The sequence below is a fragment of the Perognathus longimembris genome, chromosome 10, assembly GCF_023159225.1.
Source record: "Perognathus longimembris pacificus isolate PPM17 chromosome 10, ASM2315922v1, whole genome shotgun sequence".
In the NCBI taxonomy this organism is placed as follows: Eukaryota; Metazoa; Chordata; class Mammalia; order Rodentia; family Heteromyidae; genus Perognathus; species Perognathus longimembris.
The window spans coordinates 39,435,483-39,457,669 of record NC_063170.1 but is presented as its reverse complement, the minus strand read 5'-3'; the positions used below and the strand labels follow the sequence as shown (position 1 = coordinate 39,457,669).

Here is a 22,187-nt window from a genome sequence, read left to right as displayed (position 1 = left end):
CAAGGGGAGAAGGTGAAGGAGAAGGTTAAAGGAGGGGTAAGTAACATTTTTTTTAAGTTTTTGAATTCACAGCGTACCACTCTCAATATGAAATTATTCTCATTCCTAAAAATGAATTGAGATGCTCCAATTATTCTGCACAGAACCTTCTAGAGAAATAGGGTTTTGCAGACATTGTAAATGCCACAGATGAGTGTGATAGTTTACTGATTCCTGGTGCTTTGAGAACACCCAGGGATCAGAGAGGACCCAAGAGAACAAAGTAAAAGCAAGGGAGGGTCTTCTCACTCTCCCTAGAGAATATGACCATCTTCGCTTTCTCTGAGACTGAAGAGAGCCAAAGTTTTGTTTTTGTTCTTTAATCTCTGTTCTCCCAGCATCATTCCCATTGTTTACTGCTCCATTTGAAATTTCACGTTGTCTATTGGCATTTTTTTTACTTTTTTATTTATGTGGTAGTGGGGCTTGAACTCAGGGCCTGGATGCTTTCCCTGAGCTTTTTCACTCAGTAATAGCACACCACCACATTGAGCCACAGTGTCACTTCTGGGTTTTTTGGTGCTTAATTGGACATCAGAGTCTCACAGTTTCCTGCTGGGGCTGGCTTCAACCATGATCTTCAGAGCTCAACCTCCTGGGTAGCTAAATGTGAGCCACTGGCACCCAGCTATATTGGATATTAGCACAGTCATAATAGTCAGTATAGCAATTGACAGTCTCCTAGTTTTCTTTGCTTATTATTCTAATCTTATATTTAATCTATGATTATTTGTCCTAGATACCTAATTCTTATGTAAACATAAGCATTTACATTTGTTTCTGAATATTTGCTATACCCATCCTAGTTTGAAGAATTAAATGTCTGTTTGAGGCTTCTCTATGATAATACATAATTGGTGTTTAGAAACCATGCTCATTAACTACATTGACTTGTGTCATAGATCTGCTTGTTATGCTCTCTTCTTAGCTTGCAGGAAAGTGTGGGATATACTGAGGTAAAGAACAAGGCTTTCAGTTCCACGGCCCTACATTCAGCCCTTCAGCATCCCTATGGCTTGGCCATGTTATTTATCCTTATCTCTAATAGAGAGTTGATGATAGATAGCACTTACTTAGAGAGGATAAGGAAAACTCCAGAGTGTTTACAAAATATGTGGCAAGTTGCCACATATTTTTCCTTTAAGAAGTATTTGTCCATATTAAATTAAATAACTTAGAAAAAAAAGTATTTGTAAGATTACAACTATAGGTATCATTAACTATGAATTAAACAGAAGTTACCCTTTACAGTGCTTTAAACTTCCTCAGAATAATCACATTCTCAGTCTGGGAATGTGGCTTAGTGGTAGAGTGCTTGCCTAGCATGCATCTTCCTGGGTTCAATTCCTCAGTACCACATAAACAGAAAAATCTGGGAGTGGTGCTGTGGCTCAAGTGGTAGAGTGCTATCCTTGAGCACAAAGCAGCTCAGGGACAGTACCCAGGCCCTGAGTTCAAGCTCCAGGACTGGCGGAAAAAAAAAAATCACTCTCTGCTTATCTTTACTGATTTCACTCTTCTACTGGGGAAACTATTAACCTGCTCCCTCAGACCATTTCAAGAATTGTGGACATTTAAAGGTAGACAGAGATATCATCCCTGCTTGATGTAGAGATATCACTCCTCATCAAAAAGAAATTAAGCAACAAAACAGAATCTATTATCTAGCCGATGTACCACCTTTGTGTAAGCCTTATAGATAGAATAAACATTATTTTGTTGTCAACCAAAACTGAACAGCAGGGAGACCTACTTTTCAAAACTAATTTGTTTGAGAATAGCAAAGGGAAGATGGGTACCAGTGGCTCATACTTGTATTCCTAGCTAAGATTGGAAGGATCATGGTTTGAGGCCAGCAATGTCACTCACAAAAAAGTTTGTGAGACCCCTTCTTAACCTACAGCTACCTACAGTAATGTGTACCTGTCATCTCATGCCACGTGGAAGGCCAAGATTGGGAAGACTGTGGTGCCAGGCCAGCCCAGGTAGAGAAAATGGCTCAGGTGTGCACCTAGCCAGAAAGTGACACCCTATATCAAAAGTAACCAGTGAGAATCAAGGCTACTGGACAGGCTCAAGTGATAGAGGGCCAACTTAGGAAGCACAAGGCCCAGTAACATACCTACTCCCACATACCAAAAACAAAAATTAGCAAGGAATTGGAGCCTGGATTATGTGGGCTACAATAAACCACAGGCCTATACTATGCCACTGAGACAGGGACTTTTAGAAGGAAAAAAAAAAAAAAGAGAAGTTCATATGGCTATTTTGGAACAAAGCCTTTTGTTGCAGGGACTTGTTGCAGAGGGTGACCTTTCTTCTTTGTTGGTACTGGCTGTTGTTCAGAGGGCTGTATAGAAGTGGTTTGACTGGACGTTTATGACTGGGGAATTCCTTATGCCAGTTTCTGTTATAGGCATATATGCCAAAGTCCTGCCTTTTTTGCCTTACTGCTCCATTTTATTAGAGTTTGACCTAAGTGACTCCATTTTAGTACTGACAGCTTTCACAATCTCTGAGAAAGACAAAGTGTTAGTGAAAGGAAGCAGCTTGCCTACATTCACACATCATTATGTGACTAGGCCAACATTTTTATCTAGATCTTCTAATTCCTAGGTACCACTCACTTTTGCTTTTACCTTTCTAGTATCAGCTCTTCAGTGTAACTTCAGTATTTTGATTGTAGAGTATAAGCACATGTGTTAGGAATGTAAGTAGATACCCAAACCTCAGGTATTTTAAGTCTTTTGCTTCGCCCCACCCACCCACCAGCATATCATAATACCTGCTCTCCTAGAATTAGCACAAGAGAAGGAACCTTCCAGATTATTCAACAAAATTTCTACTATTAAAAAAAAAAACCTAAATGCTTAGATCTGTCAGATTCCTACTACTTCGTTTAAAACTAGCTTTTACAATCTTCCTATCTAATTTGGGCATAGATGATCAGAGGATTTAATACGTAACATATGTAAATAAAAATTAAAGATTATTGGGAGGTTAAGAGGAAACAGAAATGGTGGGACAAAGGGTGAACTAATACAGCAGTGATATGATGAAAATGAAATACACAACTGTGGGAAAAGGGATTCGGGAGGAAAAAAGTTGGGAGAAAGGAATCCTTTTAGAAAGTGGTTATACCCATGTTCCAAGCTTCATCTACTGCATAAGAGTATTCATAGAAATAAACTCAACAAATGACATTTCCATACATTATGTCATTTGGTTTTCAAGACAATGTCTTTCCAAAGCTTTGTGTTACATAGAGAACAGATCCTAAAGCTAGACTTCTGAATTTCAAATCCTATCATAACAAAGAATCTCTCAGTGATTTCAGCTAGTAATCACTAGCTCTAGTGATAATAATTCTACCTTTATAATAAGATTGTCACAGAAATTCAATGAGATGAGGTAGTTAAAGTTCTTAGCTGGGGCCTTACTCCAGAAGTCTTTAGTAACTCATTCTCCCTTGAACAAAAGTAGCTGCTTAAAAGTGTACATTTGATCTTTTGCACTTTGATTTTGCTACAGAGCAAGCACTTCATTCATTTCTGTGTCTACTCTTAGCATAAGGCCTGCCAGGAAATAGATACTTAACAATTATTGAAATGAGTAAAGCAGGTTTTTGTTTTTGTTTTGTTTTTGTTTTTTAAGATTAGAGGGTTGTTTAAAACAAACTAACATTCATAGGACTTACCCAAGCATGCCTGTAACATCTTTAAGTCAGTCATGAATTATATCATTCTAGGCAACCTTATCAAAGGTTCAAATAGTGTCCTGGACTCAATACTGAGGCTGGAACCCTTTCCACTAAACTCTCTACTTTTCTTACAAAAAAATATTGGTCTTTCTTGGCTAGTTATTAGTATATAAGTATCATCATAGCATTTAGCAAAGTACTTTTTGAAGTATTAGATCAATTGATTATCTAAGTCTTATTTACTTGTTAATTTTCTTTTTTTTTAAGTTTTTATTATAAAACTGATATACAGAGAGGTCACAGTTTCACATGTTAGGCATTGGTTACATTTCTTGTACTGTTTGTTACCTTGTCCCTCATACCCCCTCCTCCCTCCCCCTGTCTCCCCCTGGGGTGTTCAGTTCACTTACACCAAACAGTTTTGCAAGTATTGCTTTTGTTGTTGTTTCTCGTATTTTACCGTTTGTCTCTCAATTTTGGTATTCCCTTTGAATTTCCTAATTCTAATACCAGTACACACTGTTTCCCATACACTCAGATAAGATTACAGAGATAGTGTAGATACAATCACAAGAAGGTGATACACGAACATCATCAATAGTAGAAACTACAGATACACATGGGATGTTGAAAGTAGTTTCAACTCTGATATAACAATCATTTTCATAAAATGGAGTTCATTTCACTTAGCATCATCTTATGGGATCATAAGGGTATAGCTATTGGGCTCTTGTGATCCTCTGTTGTGACTTGCCTAAACCTGTGCTAATTAGTCCCAATAAGGGAGACCATAGAGTCCATGTTTCTTTGGGTCTGGCTCACTTCACTTAGTATAATTTTTTCCAAGTCCTTCCATTTCCTTACAAATGGGGCAATGTCATTCTTTCTGATAGAGGCATAAAATTCCTTTGTGTATATGTACCACATTTTCCTGATCCATTCGTCTACGGAGGGGCATCTGGGTTGGTTCCAGATTCTCGCTATGACAAATTGCGCTGCAATGAACATTGTTGTGCTGGTGGCTTTACTTTGATTTTGTTTGTAGTTTTTTGGATAAATACCCAAAAGTGGGGTTGCTGGGTCATAGGGGAGTTCTACATTTAGCCTTCTGAGGAATCTCCATACTGCTCGCCAGAGTGGCTGAACCAGTTTACATTCCCACCAACAATGAATTAGGGTTCCCTTTCGGCCACATCCCCTCCAACAACTGTTATTGTTAGTTTTCTTGATGTATGACATTCTTACTGGGGTGAGATGGAATCTCAATGTTGTTTTGATTTGCATTTCCTTTATGGCCAGTGATGTAGAGCACTTTTTCATATGTCTCTTGGCCATTCTCATTTCCTCATCAGAGAAGTCTCTTTGTAGGTCTTTAGCCCACTTGATGAGTGGGCTATTTTACTTGTTAATTTTCAAGGAAACTGAATATGAAAACATTTTATCATTGTATGTGTGCTTTGTGATTTCTACAAAAAAGGACAAAAGGTAGCTGAATATAAACATGAAAACAAGCAAATAAGAGCAACTTATAGAAAAAGCACATGAATGATTATAAGCTGTCAGATCAGCAACAGAAAATGAAGATGATACAGCAGTCCCTTATATTTAATGTAATTACTCACTTTGCTCACCCCTGTCTCTCTTTCCCCATAGTGCTCTTGGAAAGCGACAGGTAGGAAGCTACCAAAAATGGCCTATCCAACAATAGGAAAAAAATTACAAGAATTAGTGGTATTTCATTTTTGTTGTGAGAGCAGGACTTCAAAACAGTACCTAATGCTTTTGCTCATTTACTGACATTCTATCAGCTGAGCCATGCCTCCAACCCTGAATCAGTGGCATTTTCTACTACAGATAGTTACTTTTCTATGTGTTGTTTCAATTAAATCATGGCTGTTTTCCTATGGAACATTTTTCACATCACTGATTAATAAAATAGATTCAGTCATACATACAGAAGTTGTAGCTGTGCTGTGGATGGAAGGAGGCAGCCATTGTGGTTCACAGAACAAGTCTTACTAATGGGCCCCATTGTGACAGCAGTGGTAAACAGACTGCTAAGAAATAGTCATTTACACAGCCCTGCCTGAAAAGATGTATTTAATAATTGCACCTATAATTAGGTTAATTTGGAAAAAAATTAAATGACAGTCTAGAGAACACAGATTTTTATCTCTGAAGATTTTTGACTTCTTTTCTCTAAGAAAAAAACTGTCTCTGCCTAGTCTTTCTCTGAATTTCTTATTACTTGTAGAAAAACATAATTGTAGTAAATTATATTTCATTTAATTTTGAATTATGTACTATTTATGTACTTAAAGAAGTAAATGTAGCATGTAAATTATGAAACTTAATAATCAAGGTAAATATTATTTTATGAGAATTTTTAACTGGTTGTTTCCCATTCATAAGGTTTTTATTACTACTTTCTAAGGAGCAAAACTGAAGACAACAATATAAAGGGTGGTAATATGCACACACCTAAGAATTTATTCATATTGCAAACATTTATTTATATTGCAAACATCCACATATAACTGTGTCTGAAGTTTTCCTCTGGTGCTCCCTGAGGAAAGGGCTATTAGATTGTAGTTAACAGTGCAGTATGCAACTTCTAAGACCATTTGGTAAAGATCCTTCTCCTTACTTATGTTTATCAAACCAGTGAATTATCAGTTTGTTTTCTTTGATGCTAATTCATATGTTTTTACACTCCCAATGAAAAATACTTTAAGTAGTGTTATATCTGAATTATTTTTCCCTCTTATTTCAGTGATTTCTAGTAACTACCAGACCTGTCTGGGCCTTCTAATGCACTACCCACTCATCGGGGATGTCCACTCACTGATTCTTAAAGCTCTGTTCCTTAGAGATCCAAAGGTAAGCTTTTCAGTAGAATATGTGAATTTTTTAAATAAACTTAAAAAAAATAGGCTCCTCTGTAGGCATATAAAATAAACTTCTTGGTGTGCATTGTAAGAACTTCTCATGTACAATTTGTCTAATGACAGGTAAGTTGCCTAATGATAGAATTTTGTCAAACTTTGTAGGCCAAAACCCACCATACTTTCTTGGCAAGCAACTTAGCAAACAAAGAAAGTATTCATTGTTATGAGAAAATAGAACATACATCTTTGTGTTCAACATGGTGTTTTGTCCTACTACTTTCAATATGACTTAAGGAAATAGTTGAACAACTACCTCTTTTTTTAGATAAACCTTATTATTATTGATTCCTCTCAGAGGAGAAGACTTAATCAAATGGAGCTCTGGGCCCTGTGAAAATCAAGAAAGTAGATTTATACAAAGGACTAGGCTTATTATAATACAATGAAATAGTGAATTAGTTCCTATCATGAATATGTACTTATTTTGAAGACTAAGAAAAAATAAAATAAAGATTTAATAAAATTTTAAACAGATTTTAACACTTATTTCTTTGAGTGTAAAAGGATTTTTCAAAATTTTCTTTACACTTCACAGAAAAAGTGTGTTTTTTTACAACTAATGTTATATTTCTTGAAAATAAGAACATTTAATGATTTTTAAAGATCTGTGAATCCTTGCTACTTTTGAGCCAAACAAAAATATTGGATGGAGTATAAGAGAGAAAGCTTTAGATGCATGTATCAGAATGCCAGGCACTGGATGGTAATCCCAGCCTTTGGCTCTTTGGCAATCCTCCCAACAGTCATCTTGGCAGTTGTCAAACTGTATCTGAGTCAGTCAGTCAGTCTGTCTTTGGATTCCATTGCCAAAGCTCTGTCTGATCAATTGGGCTTCCAAGTTTTTAATATTTTTTATTCTTTTTATTCTAAAGGATTTCTGTCCTATCCTCGGTTGCTGACTTCAACCTTTGAATATATTCTGTATTTACTTTGACTTAAAAGAATTTTCCTTATTCCTACATCTGTTTTCTGTAGAAATGGGAACTTACATATCATTCCTACACAAAGTGATCTCATTAAATACTGGAAATATAATCATTTCTGTGATTATAAGAAAGTATACTTTTTTCTAGTAAGGCATAGGAGTATGAATATAAAAACCTAAACTATGAATATAAAAACCTAAAGTTCCATATTTATGTTTTTGTATGTATATATAAGTTGCAAGAGTATAATGTACCTTTTTTTTTGGTTGGTCATGGGACTTGAACTTGGGGTCTGAGTGCTGTCCCTGAGTTCTTTATCTCAAAGCTAACACTCTACCACTTGGAGCCACAGCTCTGGAGATAAGAGTCGCACAAACTTTCCTGCCCAGTCTGGGTTTGAACCAGGTCTCAGCCTCCTGAGTAGCTAGGATTATAGACATGAATCACCAGCACCTGGTTTATAATGTACATTTTAACAATAACAACAAAGAGTGATGAAATATGTATAAAAGAGGACTGATCACTGAGATGTGAGTTTTGATCTGCAAACCTAGGGTACCTTCTATCTGCTCAGCATTAAGAATTCTTAATCAAAGAATGGAAAAAAATACTAGAAAAGTGATCTTAACTTCCTACTTATTGTAATTTATTTGATTTAATTTAAAGGAGAAATGAGTATGAGATCCCTATAGACATTAGTCATTTTTCTCTAACTCAAAATTTTCCCATGAATCATTCATCTAGTTTTTTTTTTTTTAAATCTAGCCCATCAGTGTTTATTGGCAGAAACCAAATACCTTTACATTTAATGGATTTTTATAGAATATTTTTATTTCAATAAAATAGTATTCATAATATAAGTATAATGAAACCAGTTCTACAAGCATTAAAGATAAATTCTTGAAGGCTTATGGAAAAAATAAATCATATGAGTATCTAAAAAAGGGAATTCCCTACCTTTTTAGCTCAGAATCTTACCAAGTGAAAACATAGTCAAAGTAATGGTTCAAGATGGGGACTCAAAACCATTTTTGAAACTCAAGAAATTGGGCAGGGTGAGGGAGGAATGTTTACAAGGCTCAGTAGAACAAGCTCATGGAATGGTGATTTCTATAGGAAAATGTAGTTATACTTAATCACTTATAATAACTGTCATGTTCACATCACATCACTCAATAAATTTTTAAGTGATACCAATGTAGTGTTCTACAAAGGCCTGTGTTAGAAATTGTGATCATAGTTTTCAAGCGTGGCTGCCAACTATCCTCATTACTGGAAAGTCATGTTAATGAGCTTTGATCTTTTTTGTAACTTGGATGTTTAAATGAAATTGTTTCTGATGATACACACAACCAGGGCATATTTAAAGAACTGACTTTTAATGAACTACAATAGTCTAATTCAGTGCTACAAAGGTACAAGTGGGAAAAAAAGAGAGCAAGTATACCTACCTATATTATATAAACACACAAATACAGTTTTCAGTCATCATTTTTTTTAAGGAGCCATTTATACTGACTGGAAATAGTAGGGAAATTTGATTCTACTAGCCCTACCCATATCTTCTAAAGAAAACAGATATCTAATATTCTAATAAATAAAAACAATGAAATACTTGAAGTACTTGAATCATTCCTGGTTCAAAATATATGGACACAAATTTAGTGAAGTAAACTAGAAAGATGAGATTTGAAACATTGTCACTAGACGAAAACTAAGGGGTTCCCTCAGCTTCCACATGTTTCACAGGTCCTTGAGATCCACTCATGAAAACAATTCAGAGGTTGCATAATGACAAGTCTCTCAAGGTGGAAATCTTAGCAAGAATTTATTTTTAGCATAGCAGGATAAAGTAGGGAAAAATGAAGGAAAAGAGAAATACTTCCTGTACCCTATGTAGGAAAATGGTAGTTAATATTCAAATGGTGTTTCCTATAGATAGTCTTTATATTTCTGAGCTGGTCATGTCCACTAATAACTTCTAATCTTTAGAAGATGTTTCTGGATGGGTAAATGGATACTCTTAACTATTCTAAAACATCAACATATGACCACCTACTGATAACACAGGGATGATAGGTGATTTTAGGACTTAACTTTGCCAAGCGTACTTTCTAATTCTCTTATCTTTTTACCTGTTGTACAGTTTACTGGGTTTTTTTTTAGCATCTTAAAGGATATTTAGATTTATCTTAAAGCATATTTAGATAGCCCTTTATGTTTCCTATTCTTGTAACTTAACATCTAAAAGTAGATGTAGTAGAAAGAGAGCTATTTTTTTTGTTCTTTTATTTTTTTTTACTTCCTGCTTCTAATGTCTGGATGTAATTCTTTAAATTAATTAATTAAATTTCTCCTTCTCATCTATCCTGCCTTAACATAAAGACATAGTCTTCTACATCCCAGATGTGACAATGTTGGATGTTGCTGACAGACTAAATAAAATAAAAATAAACCGAGAACTATATAATACATAGTAACATTGCCTTCAGAAAAACATTTTGCCCTATTTTAATCCCTAAATTTCTGTAGAGGTTGCCCCGTTGAGAATGTGTTCTACACATACAACTAGAAACACCAAGCTCTTAATTGCTTTATGTGAGAGGTAGGCTTTACTGTAGAAAGACTTCTCCCTTGCACAGACTTAAAACAAAGGGTCTGTAAACTGTAATAAGAGGATTATACTTAATAGTTTTCTGAGCGTTTTGACTAGCTTAACATGGTCCTCAATAAAGAAAGGAAAAACATCTCTTTTTCTTTTTCAGTGGAGATTTGTTAAGGTTCAAGGTTAGAAAGCTTCTCAGTATCCTAACTAGCTAGAATGACCCTTATTTTTTTTTTTAACTCATATTTTCCTCTCATTCCTAGCATCTGTTCCACATTTTCCATGATACCGTTTCCAGGATCATTTAGGACCATTCGTCCACTTTGACTTTGGCTTTGTATACACAGCACCTTGTATTTTCTTTTTTTTTTTTTAGCTCCTTGTATTTTCTAAATGCATATATCAGTTATTTCTCCCTAAGTTGAATCCTGCTCATTTTTTCAATCACTTAGCTATGTGTTCTGCATATGCTTGCTACTGAGAAAATAGTTGAACTGAATTATGCTTCAAATGCACCTCTTTCCAGGATGTCACACGTATGCTAATCTAGGTGAACCCCATTTACCATTTTTTTGGAAGTCATCTCCACATTCCACAAAAGCCATGGTAAATGGTGTATTTTTTTAGCTAACATTTTAACCAAGGTGGTGAATTAGTCCTTCAAATTGAATTTAGAGCACCTAGTTCCTTAATTTTCTTTGTGTCCAAATAATCTGAGTCTATTACCACCTTCAGACATTATGGAATAAATAATAAGAGTTAGGAAACAATATATTTCATGTATACCACTATAATTTTAGAACTGTGAAGGATTTAAGCAACCTAATCCAAGATCCTTCTTTTATGGATGAACTAAATGTAAATCAAGGTGAAGCTTACAGATTCCTAAATGTTACACAGAACTATTTTAGCTTCATTATTTTAAAAATGCTGGTATCTTACTGTTTTTATATAAATTCTTTTACTTATAATAAACATTTATTTGCATCTGTAATAAAGGAAACTGCCACTTATATTAGTAACCCAAGGACCGTTTTTAAATTTTGAATGTACATTTTATGACAGAACTGGATGTCAAAAATCCGTTCATATCATCATGAACCCTTCACACCATGGGTACAGATTGTATGCTTAGCTCTTCAGACCCCAGTCCTACTTCCCATTTTCTTTTCTTTGTCATATTGGAACTACTGAGCAGATTTCCAAAAACCAATCCTCTAAATGAAGTTAGAAAGAGGACAGTCTGAAAAATATGAAGTGATTAAAAAACATTGTTCTTGCTAGTTGTTCAAATTCAAAAAAATTTAAAACCCAATTAGAAACAAAAGTCATAGAAAATGTGAACATATTGTGTTCCTTAAATAACCAGATGTTCTCTCTTTCCTGAAGGCAGTAAGGGCTAGGAATAAAGGTTTAAAACTATTGTTTTAAGTTAACTGTGAATTTTGAAAATCTGTTTTTACCCTTTAGCAAATAAAATTCTAATACTGAAACATAAGCAAAGTAATTTTCACTTTTCGGCACTCTCTAATTTGTGTTGTGCATTGAAGATGTTAACCTTATCACAGAGACTTATTACAAATGAAATACAGTACATGGATTACCATTTTAGATTATGCAGTAAGAATTAGACAACTACTGTTTATTTGAATATTTGGGGGAGAGATGTCTGATTCATTTGCCAGCAACCCTTTCATCAGTGACTCTTGCCTTTGATAGGAGAAAATAGCTAGAACTAATACAATTTGAAAGTCATCATTTAAGCTATATAGACATGCATAATGTCCCTCTGTATGTCTAGTTCTGACTGGCATTTATTTGGAACTATATGAAATTTTGCTTTCTTTAAATTATGAAAAATCAGAAATTCAAATTTCAGATTTTATGCAAGTAATTAAATTTGCTCATTTAATTTTAAAAAACCAACTATACTTGCAACATTCTTATAATCTAGTTACTTGGGTAAACTGAACTATATTGTATAGATTCAAATTTATCACTAGTCAGGTGACTGTATTAGAAAAATGTCCCTTTCTAGAAATGCCATAGACTCTTTCCTTCCTTGAGCTGCAAGACTTAAAAACTTCCCATCTCCCATACTGACTCTGTGAGGAAGAAGCACAACAGCCATTTATTTACTTTCCATGATGCCTCTCTCAGAGGGTCTGTGCAAGTTTTCTAGTATGCTGCTAAAGCAGTGTTTTTGCCATGATTTCATGTCATAGATTTCTTTTATTCCTATCTCCTCTCCAACCACTCACCCAGCATTTCTTAGAAAATCTCTTGTTTTTTGGTAATTGATTTATTCCTAAAATATAGGGGGTAATGTGTCATTTTTTTAATTCCTTTTTTTTATTTTCTGAACTGCAATAGGTTATATATGGGGGTTACAATTTAGCATGTCCATCTAAGTATTCAGTCTTTCTTGATAACAGATACTACTTGCATCATTCTCCCCCACCCCATCTGTTCCCTTCCTCCAGACATATCACATTTTCCACTTCCTATATTACATATGTACAATGAATATTCTAATTGTATTTATCCCATCCCCTTCTTCATTCATCTTTCCCTCCATTCCCCTCTTACATTATTGTTTCAGCTTCCTGATATTAATTTTGTTAAACAGTTAATTATTCAAAAGTCATTTTAAAATCACTAGGTTACCATTGATTTGAGGCTTATTTTAGTTGATATTTTGATATTAGTGATAAACAGATGTATTCACACATCCAATTAGAAATACAGACATTTCAATGTAGGTTTACTTTAAAAAAAAACACCTTCTGAATAAATTGTGAGTATAAAACAATCTAAAGAGTAATATAAAAATCCTTAATAAACCAATATTCATTATTTTCAGATATTTAATAATGTAGAATCTGGTATTTCTCAATATATATTAAAGACTTTCTAGGGATAGTAAATAACTGCAAATTCATATCATAGTGTTTTTAATTCATCTATTTACTTATTGATCTTTATTGTATATGTTACATATGCCAAACACTTTTTAGTTGATACTGGCAGATGGGTGAATCAAAGAGAAAAAGATGGAGGGAGCCTCTCCTTATAATTCAAAAGTAAACAGGAAATTACTTGATGTGTTATATAGGCTACAAATAGAGTACCATCACTAAAAAAATAACAATTAGGGATTGGATCTTGGCTGGAGGGAGGCCTAACTTAGAGGTTGTTCAAAAGGTCCTCTCTGAAGAGATGCAATTCAGGTGGGAACTAATGAAGAAAGAACCAGCCAAGGGAAGAAAGGATAAAAGCCACCAAGCACAGCAACAGCAAATGGCTCCAAGGTTGAAAAGAGTTTAGGTTACTGGTGGAAAGATCAGCATGACTGGAATTAGGGAAGGCCTAGTATAATCCTACATGGCGCTGTAAACACTTATGGTCAAGAGATCCTTCTGGATCTATTTTAGCAAAACTCAATTTCAAAATTCATGACTCATTTTCACTATTTTATATATGCAGAGCACAACATGATTAGGAAGTAAATTGCTTACTTCAAACGTAAGCAATTGATTGTTAGGGAAGGAATAAGATAATTGTAGAAGGGCTACTAATTCAGAATGAGTCAAAGGGCTTCTTATAGGAAGAGATATATTAACCGAGCTTTGACGAATTGTCTTAGTGATGCTATTCTAGCTTGAGAAAACTGGATGCAGAACTCCTGAGACTTGCTGCTATAGGCAGGATAGATTTGGCAGGTCTCTGTCCAGGCATTCAGAGACTTAAAAGAGTGACTGTATCCCCCTTATAGTAGCTCATGTATTTGCAAATGCTAATCATTGGAAGTCCATGGACTGAGACGGCACCAATGGCTCACTTCTGTAATCCTAGATACTCAAGATGCTGAGATCTAAGGATCTCTATTTGAAGCCAGCAGGGGCAGGAAAGTCTGTGAGATGCTTACCTCCAATTAACCACCAAAATTCCAGAAGTGAAGCTGTGGCTTAAGGAACAGTGCCCAGGACCTGAGTTCAAGCCCCAGGACCAGCACACACACCAAAAAACGTTCATGAATTATGTATTGTTTTTATTTGGTCAAATTTTTCTGGCATTAACTTATATAAATCTTTATTTTGTCACTAGAAAGGATCTCCTTCCACTGGTATTAGAATAATACTTGCCAAAATAAACATTGCTTTGTTTAGACCTTTAATCACTTTGGAAAAGTTAAGTAATTTTTATTCTGGGCATGAAGAGAGTTGTGACACTTAGTGAAAGTCATCACTCTATATTTTAAAGGAAAGGATTACCATTACTGAGAACAGTTCATTCAGGTGGTGATTAGTTTCCCTCAAATAACTGAAAAGATTAAAATCCATGGGTTGGTTATGTTCTCATTAACAGTAAACGAGGCAACATCTGCAATCCTGTTTCCTATTTTTTTATTCACTATTTCCTAAATAAGGAAAATCTAGATTTGTAGGGAGGAATATTTATTCTAAACAGACTGGTAAAGTATTTGAAGTTATAGATCCTACCAGTATATGCTCATGAAGCCATTATAAAGCCACAAATATAATATTATTAATGAGAATTTCTGTGAAATGGTTGTGGTGTTTCCCTGAGGTCAAGAAATAAAGTGGCTCCCTTGCTTTTCCATTGAGTTGTTTTTCCCCAGGAAAACAATTTAGGCTTTTGCTGCATTAAATTCAGGTTCATTAGTTGTCATTTTCAGCATGATGGGTGGCTAGTAAGGCCTTAAAAAGCTGTCATCTCTAAAAGTCATTTCTAGCACTAAGTGCTGTGAAAACATAGTCTACTCTTGTCAGCTTTCTCTTATTAAATATGGTGAAAATTACAAATCACCAATTTTAACAGAGATTATTAACTTAAAACTGATGAAATGGAGAAAAGCATTGGTTCTTTTCAACATAAGTAACTAAAGCTCTTATTTCCCTTTAAGTATATTAGAGCAGAAAATGTATCATTGCTGATTTAAAATATGAAGAATATTGATCTTATAGGAAGAAAAGACTATACACTATCAAGTAGTCAACTATTTAACAGTAATTTTGCTTTATTTAGGTTACTTAGTTACTGCCATGCTTTACATCTTGAGTGTACCTCCAAAGTCAACATATGAGAGTATTGGTCTTCAATTTGGCACTAATGAGAGGTGCTAGAACTTTCAAAGTGAAATCTTTAGATCATTGCAGGTATGCTCCTGAAGGGGATTGGATACCTGATCTATTTTTCTTCTCTTTGCTTCCTGGGTAGTTTCGCTCTACCAGGTGCTCTTGACATGATATGGTAACATAGGTCCAAAGTAATAGGACTAAAACCCCTAAAACTGAGCCAAATCAACCTTTCTCATCAGGTATTTACCTCAAATATCTGTTATAGTCACACACACACTATTTTTCATGGAGAATTTTAAAGTATGTTTTATCCAGTTCAAGCACTTTTATGATTATCATATTAGGAAATGTAATTTAATCTTCCTTACTATCAAGATTGTCTCTAAACTTTAGTAGTGACTGGATCACTCAGAAGATGTTGAGTTAACACAGCATGGAACCAGTTTGGCTCTATGCAGGGGTTTTGCTATAGCAATTGATGTATGAGCCTTCATATGCTGGTAGTGGTGTTTTCCCAAGTATCTTAATGTGATTTAGAAAAGATACTTATTTATTTGGCTATTGTTACTAGTTATAAAGAAGTTTATAGTTTTATTTGCCACATTCTTTCTCCAAAATGTGTGGTCTATTCATTTAGTTCCATTTCACTAACCTCCTACTGTATAGCAATAGCATGTGTTGTATCTCAGAAGTCTTAGTTGAAATGTTTGAAGAAAAATGAGTAGGGTTTATTTCAAGTGAAAAGAATGGCCACTCAGTCGATTTCCTGTCTCCTTTAAGTTTTCTCACAAATTCAGACTTTTCAGTGATTCTACCCTAGTCAACCCAGATATCTTCTTCCTCTTTCCATCCTCTTTCCATCGTCATAGTAGGTAACTTACTGATGGTCCGATGCTGTTTCCATAACAGTTCAGCAATTCCATGAAGACAGTGCTTTTATTTGTTTCATTCTTCACAAGTGTCAAGCAATAATAACCTCATCCAAGCACTCCATTTTCTACTAGAAAATCTTGTCCATTGCAATTCAGTTCAATAAGTATTTATTGCTTACTTTGTAGAAGGTACTGGTGATATAATTAATTAACAGGTAAAACTTCTGTCCAAAAAGCTTGCAATCTAGCTGGGCACTGGTGGTTCTCACCTGTAATCCTAGCTACTCAGGAAGCTGAGATCTGAGGATCACAGTTTGAAGCCAGCCTGGGCAGGAAAGCCACTGAGACTCTTATCTCCAATTAACCACCAGAAAACTGGAAGTGGGCTGTGGCTCAAAGCACTACCTATGAACAGAAGATCTCAAGGATAGCTCGCAGTCCCTGGGTTCAAACACCACAAGCAACAACAACAACAAAAAGCTTGCAATCTCTATGTTGCTTAAGCTAGCCTGGAACTTGGAGTCTTCCTGCCATAGCCTCCCAAGTGCTGGGATTACATCACCATGCCCAGCAATGAAGTAGATCTTATCTGTGGTGTACAATACAGATACTTTCAAAAGATAGAGGTTCCTTGTATAGTGTAAGTAGATCTACAGTAGAATACAGAATTTTGTACTGTGAAGAACTGATGGCCATGTACATGACTCATGAGTTAAAAAAAAATAAGGCCTTCTTTGTCTATACATTTAGGCCCAGAGCCTAAATCCAAGTATTCTTAAGCTCCAATAAGGATAGGGATTTCATTTGATTGTACAACCACTCTCTTTATTAGACCTTAACTAAATTAAGGCAGACCTATGGAGTAGAAGGAAGACCGCCTCTTCAACAAACGGTGCTGGCAAAATTGGCTGTCCACATGTAGAAAACTGAAGGTAGATCCTTATATATCTCCCTGCACCAGAATCAATTCTAAGTAGATCAGAGACCTCAATATAAGGCCAGATACCATGAAAATATTACAAGAATGTGTAGGGGAAACACTGAGGCTCCTAGGCACAGGTTGAAACTTCCTAAGTAAAGATCCAGAATCACAACAAATCAAAGAAAGACTGGTTAAATGGGATTGCATCCAACTGAAGAGTTTCTGCATGGCAAAGGACATAACTAACAAGATAAGCCCACAGAATGGGAAAATATTTTTACCAGCTGTGCATCAGATAAGGGCCTCATATCTAAAAGAAACTTAGAGCTCAAAAGAAAAAAAATAAAAACCTCAGAGAAACAACCCAGTTAATAAATGGGCTAAAGACTAGAAGACTGCCCAGAAGAAGTAAGAATGGCCAATAGACACATGAAGAAATGTTCAACCTCTCTGGCCCTAAAAGAAATGAAAATCAAAACATTGAGATTCTACCTCACTCCAGTTAGAATGGCCATCATCAACAAAAATAATAATAACAATAACAGATGCTGGTGGGGATGTGGCCAAAAGGGAACGGTATTATACTGTTGTAGGAATGTAAACTTGTTCAATCACTCTGGAAAGCAGAGTGGAGGTTCGTAAAAAGACTAAACATAGAGCTTCCCTATGACCCAGCAATCCCACTTCTGGGCATTTATCCAATAGAACACAAACAAGACCACACTATCAGCATGACCACATTCTTTGCAGCACTATTTACCATAGTGAAGATATAGAACCAATCCAGATGACCCTCAGTAGATGAATGGATCAAGAAAATGTGGTATATTTACACAATGGAATTCTATTTCTCCATCAGAAAGAATGATATTGTACCATTCATAAGAAAATGGAAAGACAGAGAAAAAAATCACCTTGAGCTAAGTAAGCCAGACCCAAAGAAACATAGGTTTCATGGTTTCCCTCATATGTGGTAACTAGATTGTATCTAAACATCTGCATGTAAACAACAATTGATGGTAAAAAAAAAAATACACTGGGACATGATAAATTGTACAGATCTCTAGGCATTCACACAGTGAGACCGTAAGAGGCTATTCTTAGGGGAAGATCCCAAAGGCTCAATAGCTATGTATATCTGACCATATAAAATAATATTTATTGAAATAAACTCCCGGAAATGGAAATAAGGTGTTTTATCTTCTTTGTTGATGTTTTTGTTTTCATTTCCTTTTGTCTTGTTCATTGGTTTGTCTGTCTTTGGAAGGGCAGGGAGGAGCACAGAAATGATGAGACAAAGGGTGAACAAATACAACAGTGAGTGCTACTTTCTACACTATGTTGAAAATGAACTAAACAACTTATAGGTAGGGACAGGAAGGAAAAACTGGGAGAAAGCATGGAAAGAGGTGACATTGTTAAAAAAATAATGTGCTCTTTATCTGACTTATGGAATGGTAACCCCTCTGTACATCATCTTTATAATTATAAATTTTTAAAGTCCACCAAAAAAAGAAAAAATAAGTTACTACATAAATTGAAACCCTAGCACTTAAACTGAAGTCTGAATTATAAACCAGTGCTCTCCCTGATAGAGTACATATATACACAATAACTGTACAAAAATAACCCAAAGGCATGCAAGAAGAAAATTAAAAACAGGTGCTTTAAAAAAATCTGTAAAAACTTATTACTAAGGTTTACTATTTAATATACAGATGAACACAATCACACTGGTTGCCTTCTCCTGCCTGTGTGTCAGTCATGTGTCAATTGTGATATTTCCCAGCATGAAAGGGGACCTGGGAAGACAGAGGCCCTGTTGTTCTCTCATTTGTTTTTGCCACCTAATGCCTTATTATTGTTTCCATGTCCTTGTTATATGAATTTACAGGTTGTATTTTTGTAAATGATGACATATACAACAGGTGTCAGTAACTATGAACATCTATTGTGGTTCATTAGATATCTCCTATTAATATAATTTTTTAGTTTAATTTTATGGTCAAGGTGATGTACAGAGGGATTGCAGTTACATACATAAGGTAATGAGAGTGAGTACATTTCTTGTCAAATTTGTTACGTCCTCCCTCATTTCTCTCCCACCTTCCCTCCTCCCCATAATGTAACTTTAAAAATGAGTATGTGCTTCAAGTTTGCTTACCTTTCTGGTGATAAGTAGCTGTCAGTTATATGGTACAGTGCACATAGTTTTTAAACATAAATTCTAATTTTTTTTTCTTCAAGGTACTTTTTTCCAAAGAAATTCATGCTATATGGAGAACATTTTAAAATTGGATATTTGGACATGTTTCATCCATGATGTTCTTACTGAAGACAATTTCAGTATATTGCTCCTTTAAAAATTTTAAAGGTCGAAAAGTTATGGAAATAGAATTTTCTAACTTAATCTTGCAAGTGAAAAGACAAAAGTCAGATTTGACTCCCTTTTTCAAAATACAGATATATGATGCCTTTCAATAGATTTTTTTTTTGAAGAGCTGAGTACCATTAAGGAAAATAAAGATTTTATTAAACAAGAACTTTGTCATAATTAAGTTGTACACTGAGTACTGTACTTTTACAAAGACAGCTAACATCTTCCTTCACTTAGATCTGTCTCCATGAGGCAGCTGTTTGCAGAGCATCAATCACAAAAACCAACCTCAGAGCAATGAATAAAAGATTCCTAAATAACAGAGATTATATTCCATCACATTGCTACTTTTAAAATTTGTTTTCAGGAAAAATTAAAAATACCCTTATTGGAACACTATTACAAAAATTAATTCAAATACACCTTATCTGTCTGTATCACTTAAGAATTATAATGTGCACATATTTTTTATATTTAAAAGCACTCATACAAGTGATACGGATGTACAGTTTATATAAAAATAAAAATACATATCAAGGGTGAAAGCTACAAAATTTTTCTAGCAAAGGAAAAGAAGTTGAGAGATGTTTATTCTTGATAAGTGGCTCCTGAGAGCTGGTGCAGGTGATTCTAATGCTTACCTAGGATGAAAATGCTGAGATCAATCCTAATACATATCCTATTTTCTATTTTCCAGACTTAGTCATTAGCATGAATAACTAGGAGACACAGCACTCATCTTTCTCTTTATGATTAGGATGTTTACCTGAACACTTCTGTTTAGAAAAGAATGTTTTAATGTTTCCTCAATGTATCACTGAGAATTCCACGTGAACCATCCTAGTTCTCCAATTATGCTATTATTACATGTAGTCATTACATACTTTTTCTTCATTTCTCCAATACTTAAAAAAAAAAAGTCCTAGGCAGGCACCAGAGGCTCATACCTGTAATCCTAGCTACTCAGGAGGCTGAGATCTGAGGTTTGCAGTTGGAAGCCAGTCCAGTCAAGAAAGGCCATCATACGTTTATCTTGAATAAACTACTCAGAAAAAGCTGGAAGTGGTGCTGTGGTGATAGAGTGCTAGCTTTGAGCAAAAGAAGCTGAGGGTCAGAGCTCAGGCCTAGAGTTCAAGCCTCAGGACCAGCAAAAATAATAATAATTAACAATTTTAATCCTTTAATTTTTTTTCATTTCTTTAGAGCTAGTGAAGTTCTATAGATCATGTAATTATACTTCATATCCTCCTGAGTCCTGATAAGGATGAAAATTCTGCCCTCCAAAATTCGGTGATAGAGACAAAATCTATCTCCCCTGCTCCTAAATCTGAGCCACTTCTTCTCCTTGGCTTTGTCCTTTTTGCAGATCTCCTAGAGCAAAGTGTTCTGACAATTCTCACACAACTTTCCCCAGTGCCAAATGTCCACATGATAGGATGAGCTCTTTGGGCTTGTACAAGGAAGATAAAACAGTGCATTTCAACTTGATCATCCCTCCAACCAGTTACCTCTGACTTCTTATTTGTGGTTAGAATGCACAGTTTGAAAATTGATGTATTATTATACTAATTAGTTTGCCAAATTGGTCCTTTAGGTTCCTGAAGAATAATATCCAATGAAATGGATAAGGGAAACATGTAACAGTACTAATTACTACTTTATAATTAAATTGATTTCTGAGGTTTTTTTTAACCATGTGGATACAGTAGTTGCCACTCATATGGAAGACAGGACCAGGAAAAAAATAGAAAATGAGAGGAAACCAATCAAGAGGTCCAATTCAAAAGATTGAGTAACAATGTGAACTGGAAAGGAGGAATATAAAGATATAAATATATGGAACTAAGTAGATAAAACAAGAAAACCACTTTAGCTTTTCTCTTTAAAATTAAAATGGTCATTACCCTGGTCATTGTTTTCTTGTACAGTACTAGTAAAGCAGACCAATTGTTGTGACAAAATTAAATCCTGTGTTTCCATTGTTTTAACACTGTAGGTGTTTAGAGTATTTTTGTTCCTTTATTTCTTGCTGGTCCTGGGACATAAACTCTGGGCCTAGGCACTGTCCCTGAGCTCCTTTTTGCTCAAGACTAATACTTTGCCCTTTAAGTCACACTGCTACTTTTGGATTTTTCTGTGATTCATTGGAGATATGAGTCTTATGGACTTTCCTGCCCAAGCTGGCTTCAAACTGAGATCCTCTGATCTCAGCCTCCTGAGTAGTTAGGATTACAAGCATGAGCTAACCATACCTGGCAGATGTTTAGCTTCCACACAAGTGAAAGTCCATTGTAATTTGGCCGAGAGTTATTTCTGCAGTTCTTCTAGCTTCTGTCAGCTCTGTTAATGTCATAGCCCTTAGACCAGGGAATTGATATCCCCAACATAATGGGCAAATAGTAGGAGATCCATGCCCAAGACCATGCATAGAAAGACTTTGTGGCCAAATTGTAGGACTTGTATTATTTTCACACATGTTGGGTCATCAGAACTCAGTCTCACAGCTACTCCTAACCATAGGAGCCTTTCAGAAAGGTGGTTGAGCTGTGTCCTCAGGAAGCAGTGGAAAGGTGGGAAACTACTAGCTCTCCTTAAAGTGGAAATATGTGGGTTCCTTTATCTGTTGGGCTCACTGAAAGGGCTATCTCTAAAGGAAAATCTGAAATCACAGAGTAAACTTGCACCTTCCCATCTCA

General features: G+C 35.3%; 1 protein-coding gene across 5 annotated transcripts in view; it reads left to right on the top strand.

Annotated features, from left to right (window-relative positions):
- Tbc1d5 (TBC1 domain family member 5) overlaps positions 1-22,187 on the top strand; it is a 482,236-nt gene that overhangs the window by 384,743 nt on the left and 75,306 nt on the right. For all 5 annotated transcript variants that reach the window (XM_048355931.1, XM_048355930.1, XM_048355929.1 and 2 more), the window contains one exon: positions 6,513-6,619. In XM_048355931.1, the coding sequence (XP_048211888.1) occupies positions 6,513-6,619 (107 nt within the window). The remainder of the gene's footprint in view (positions 1-6,512; positions 6,620-22,187) is intronic.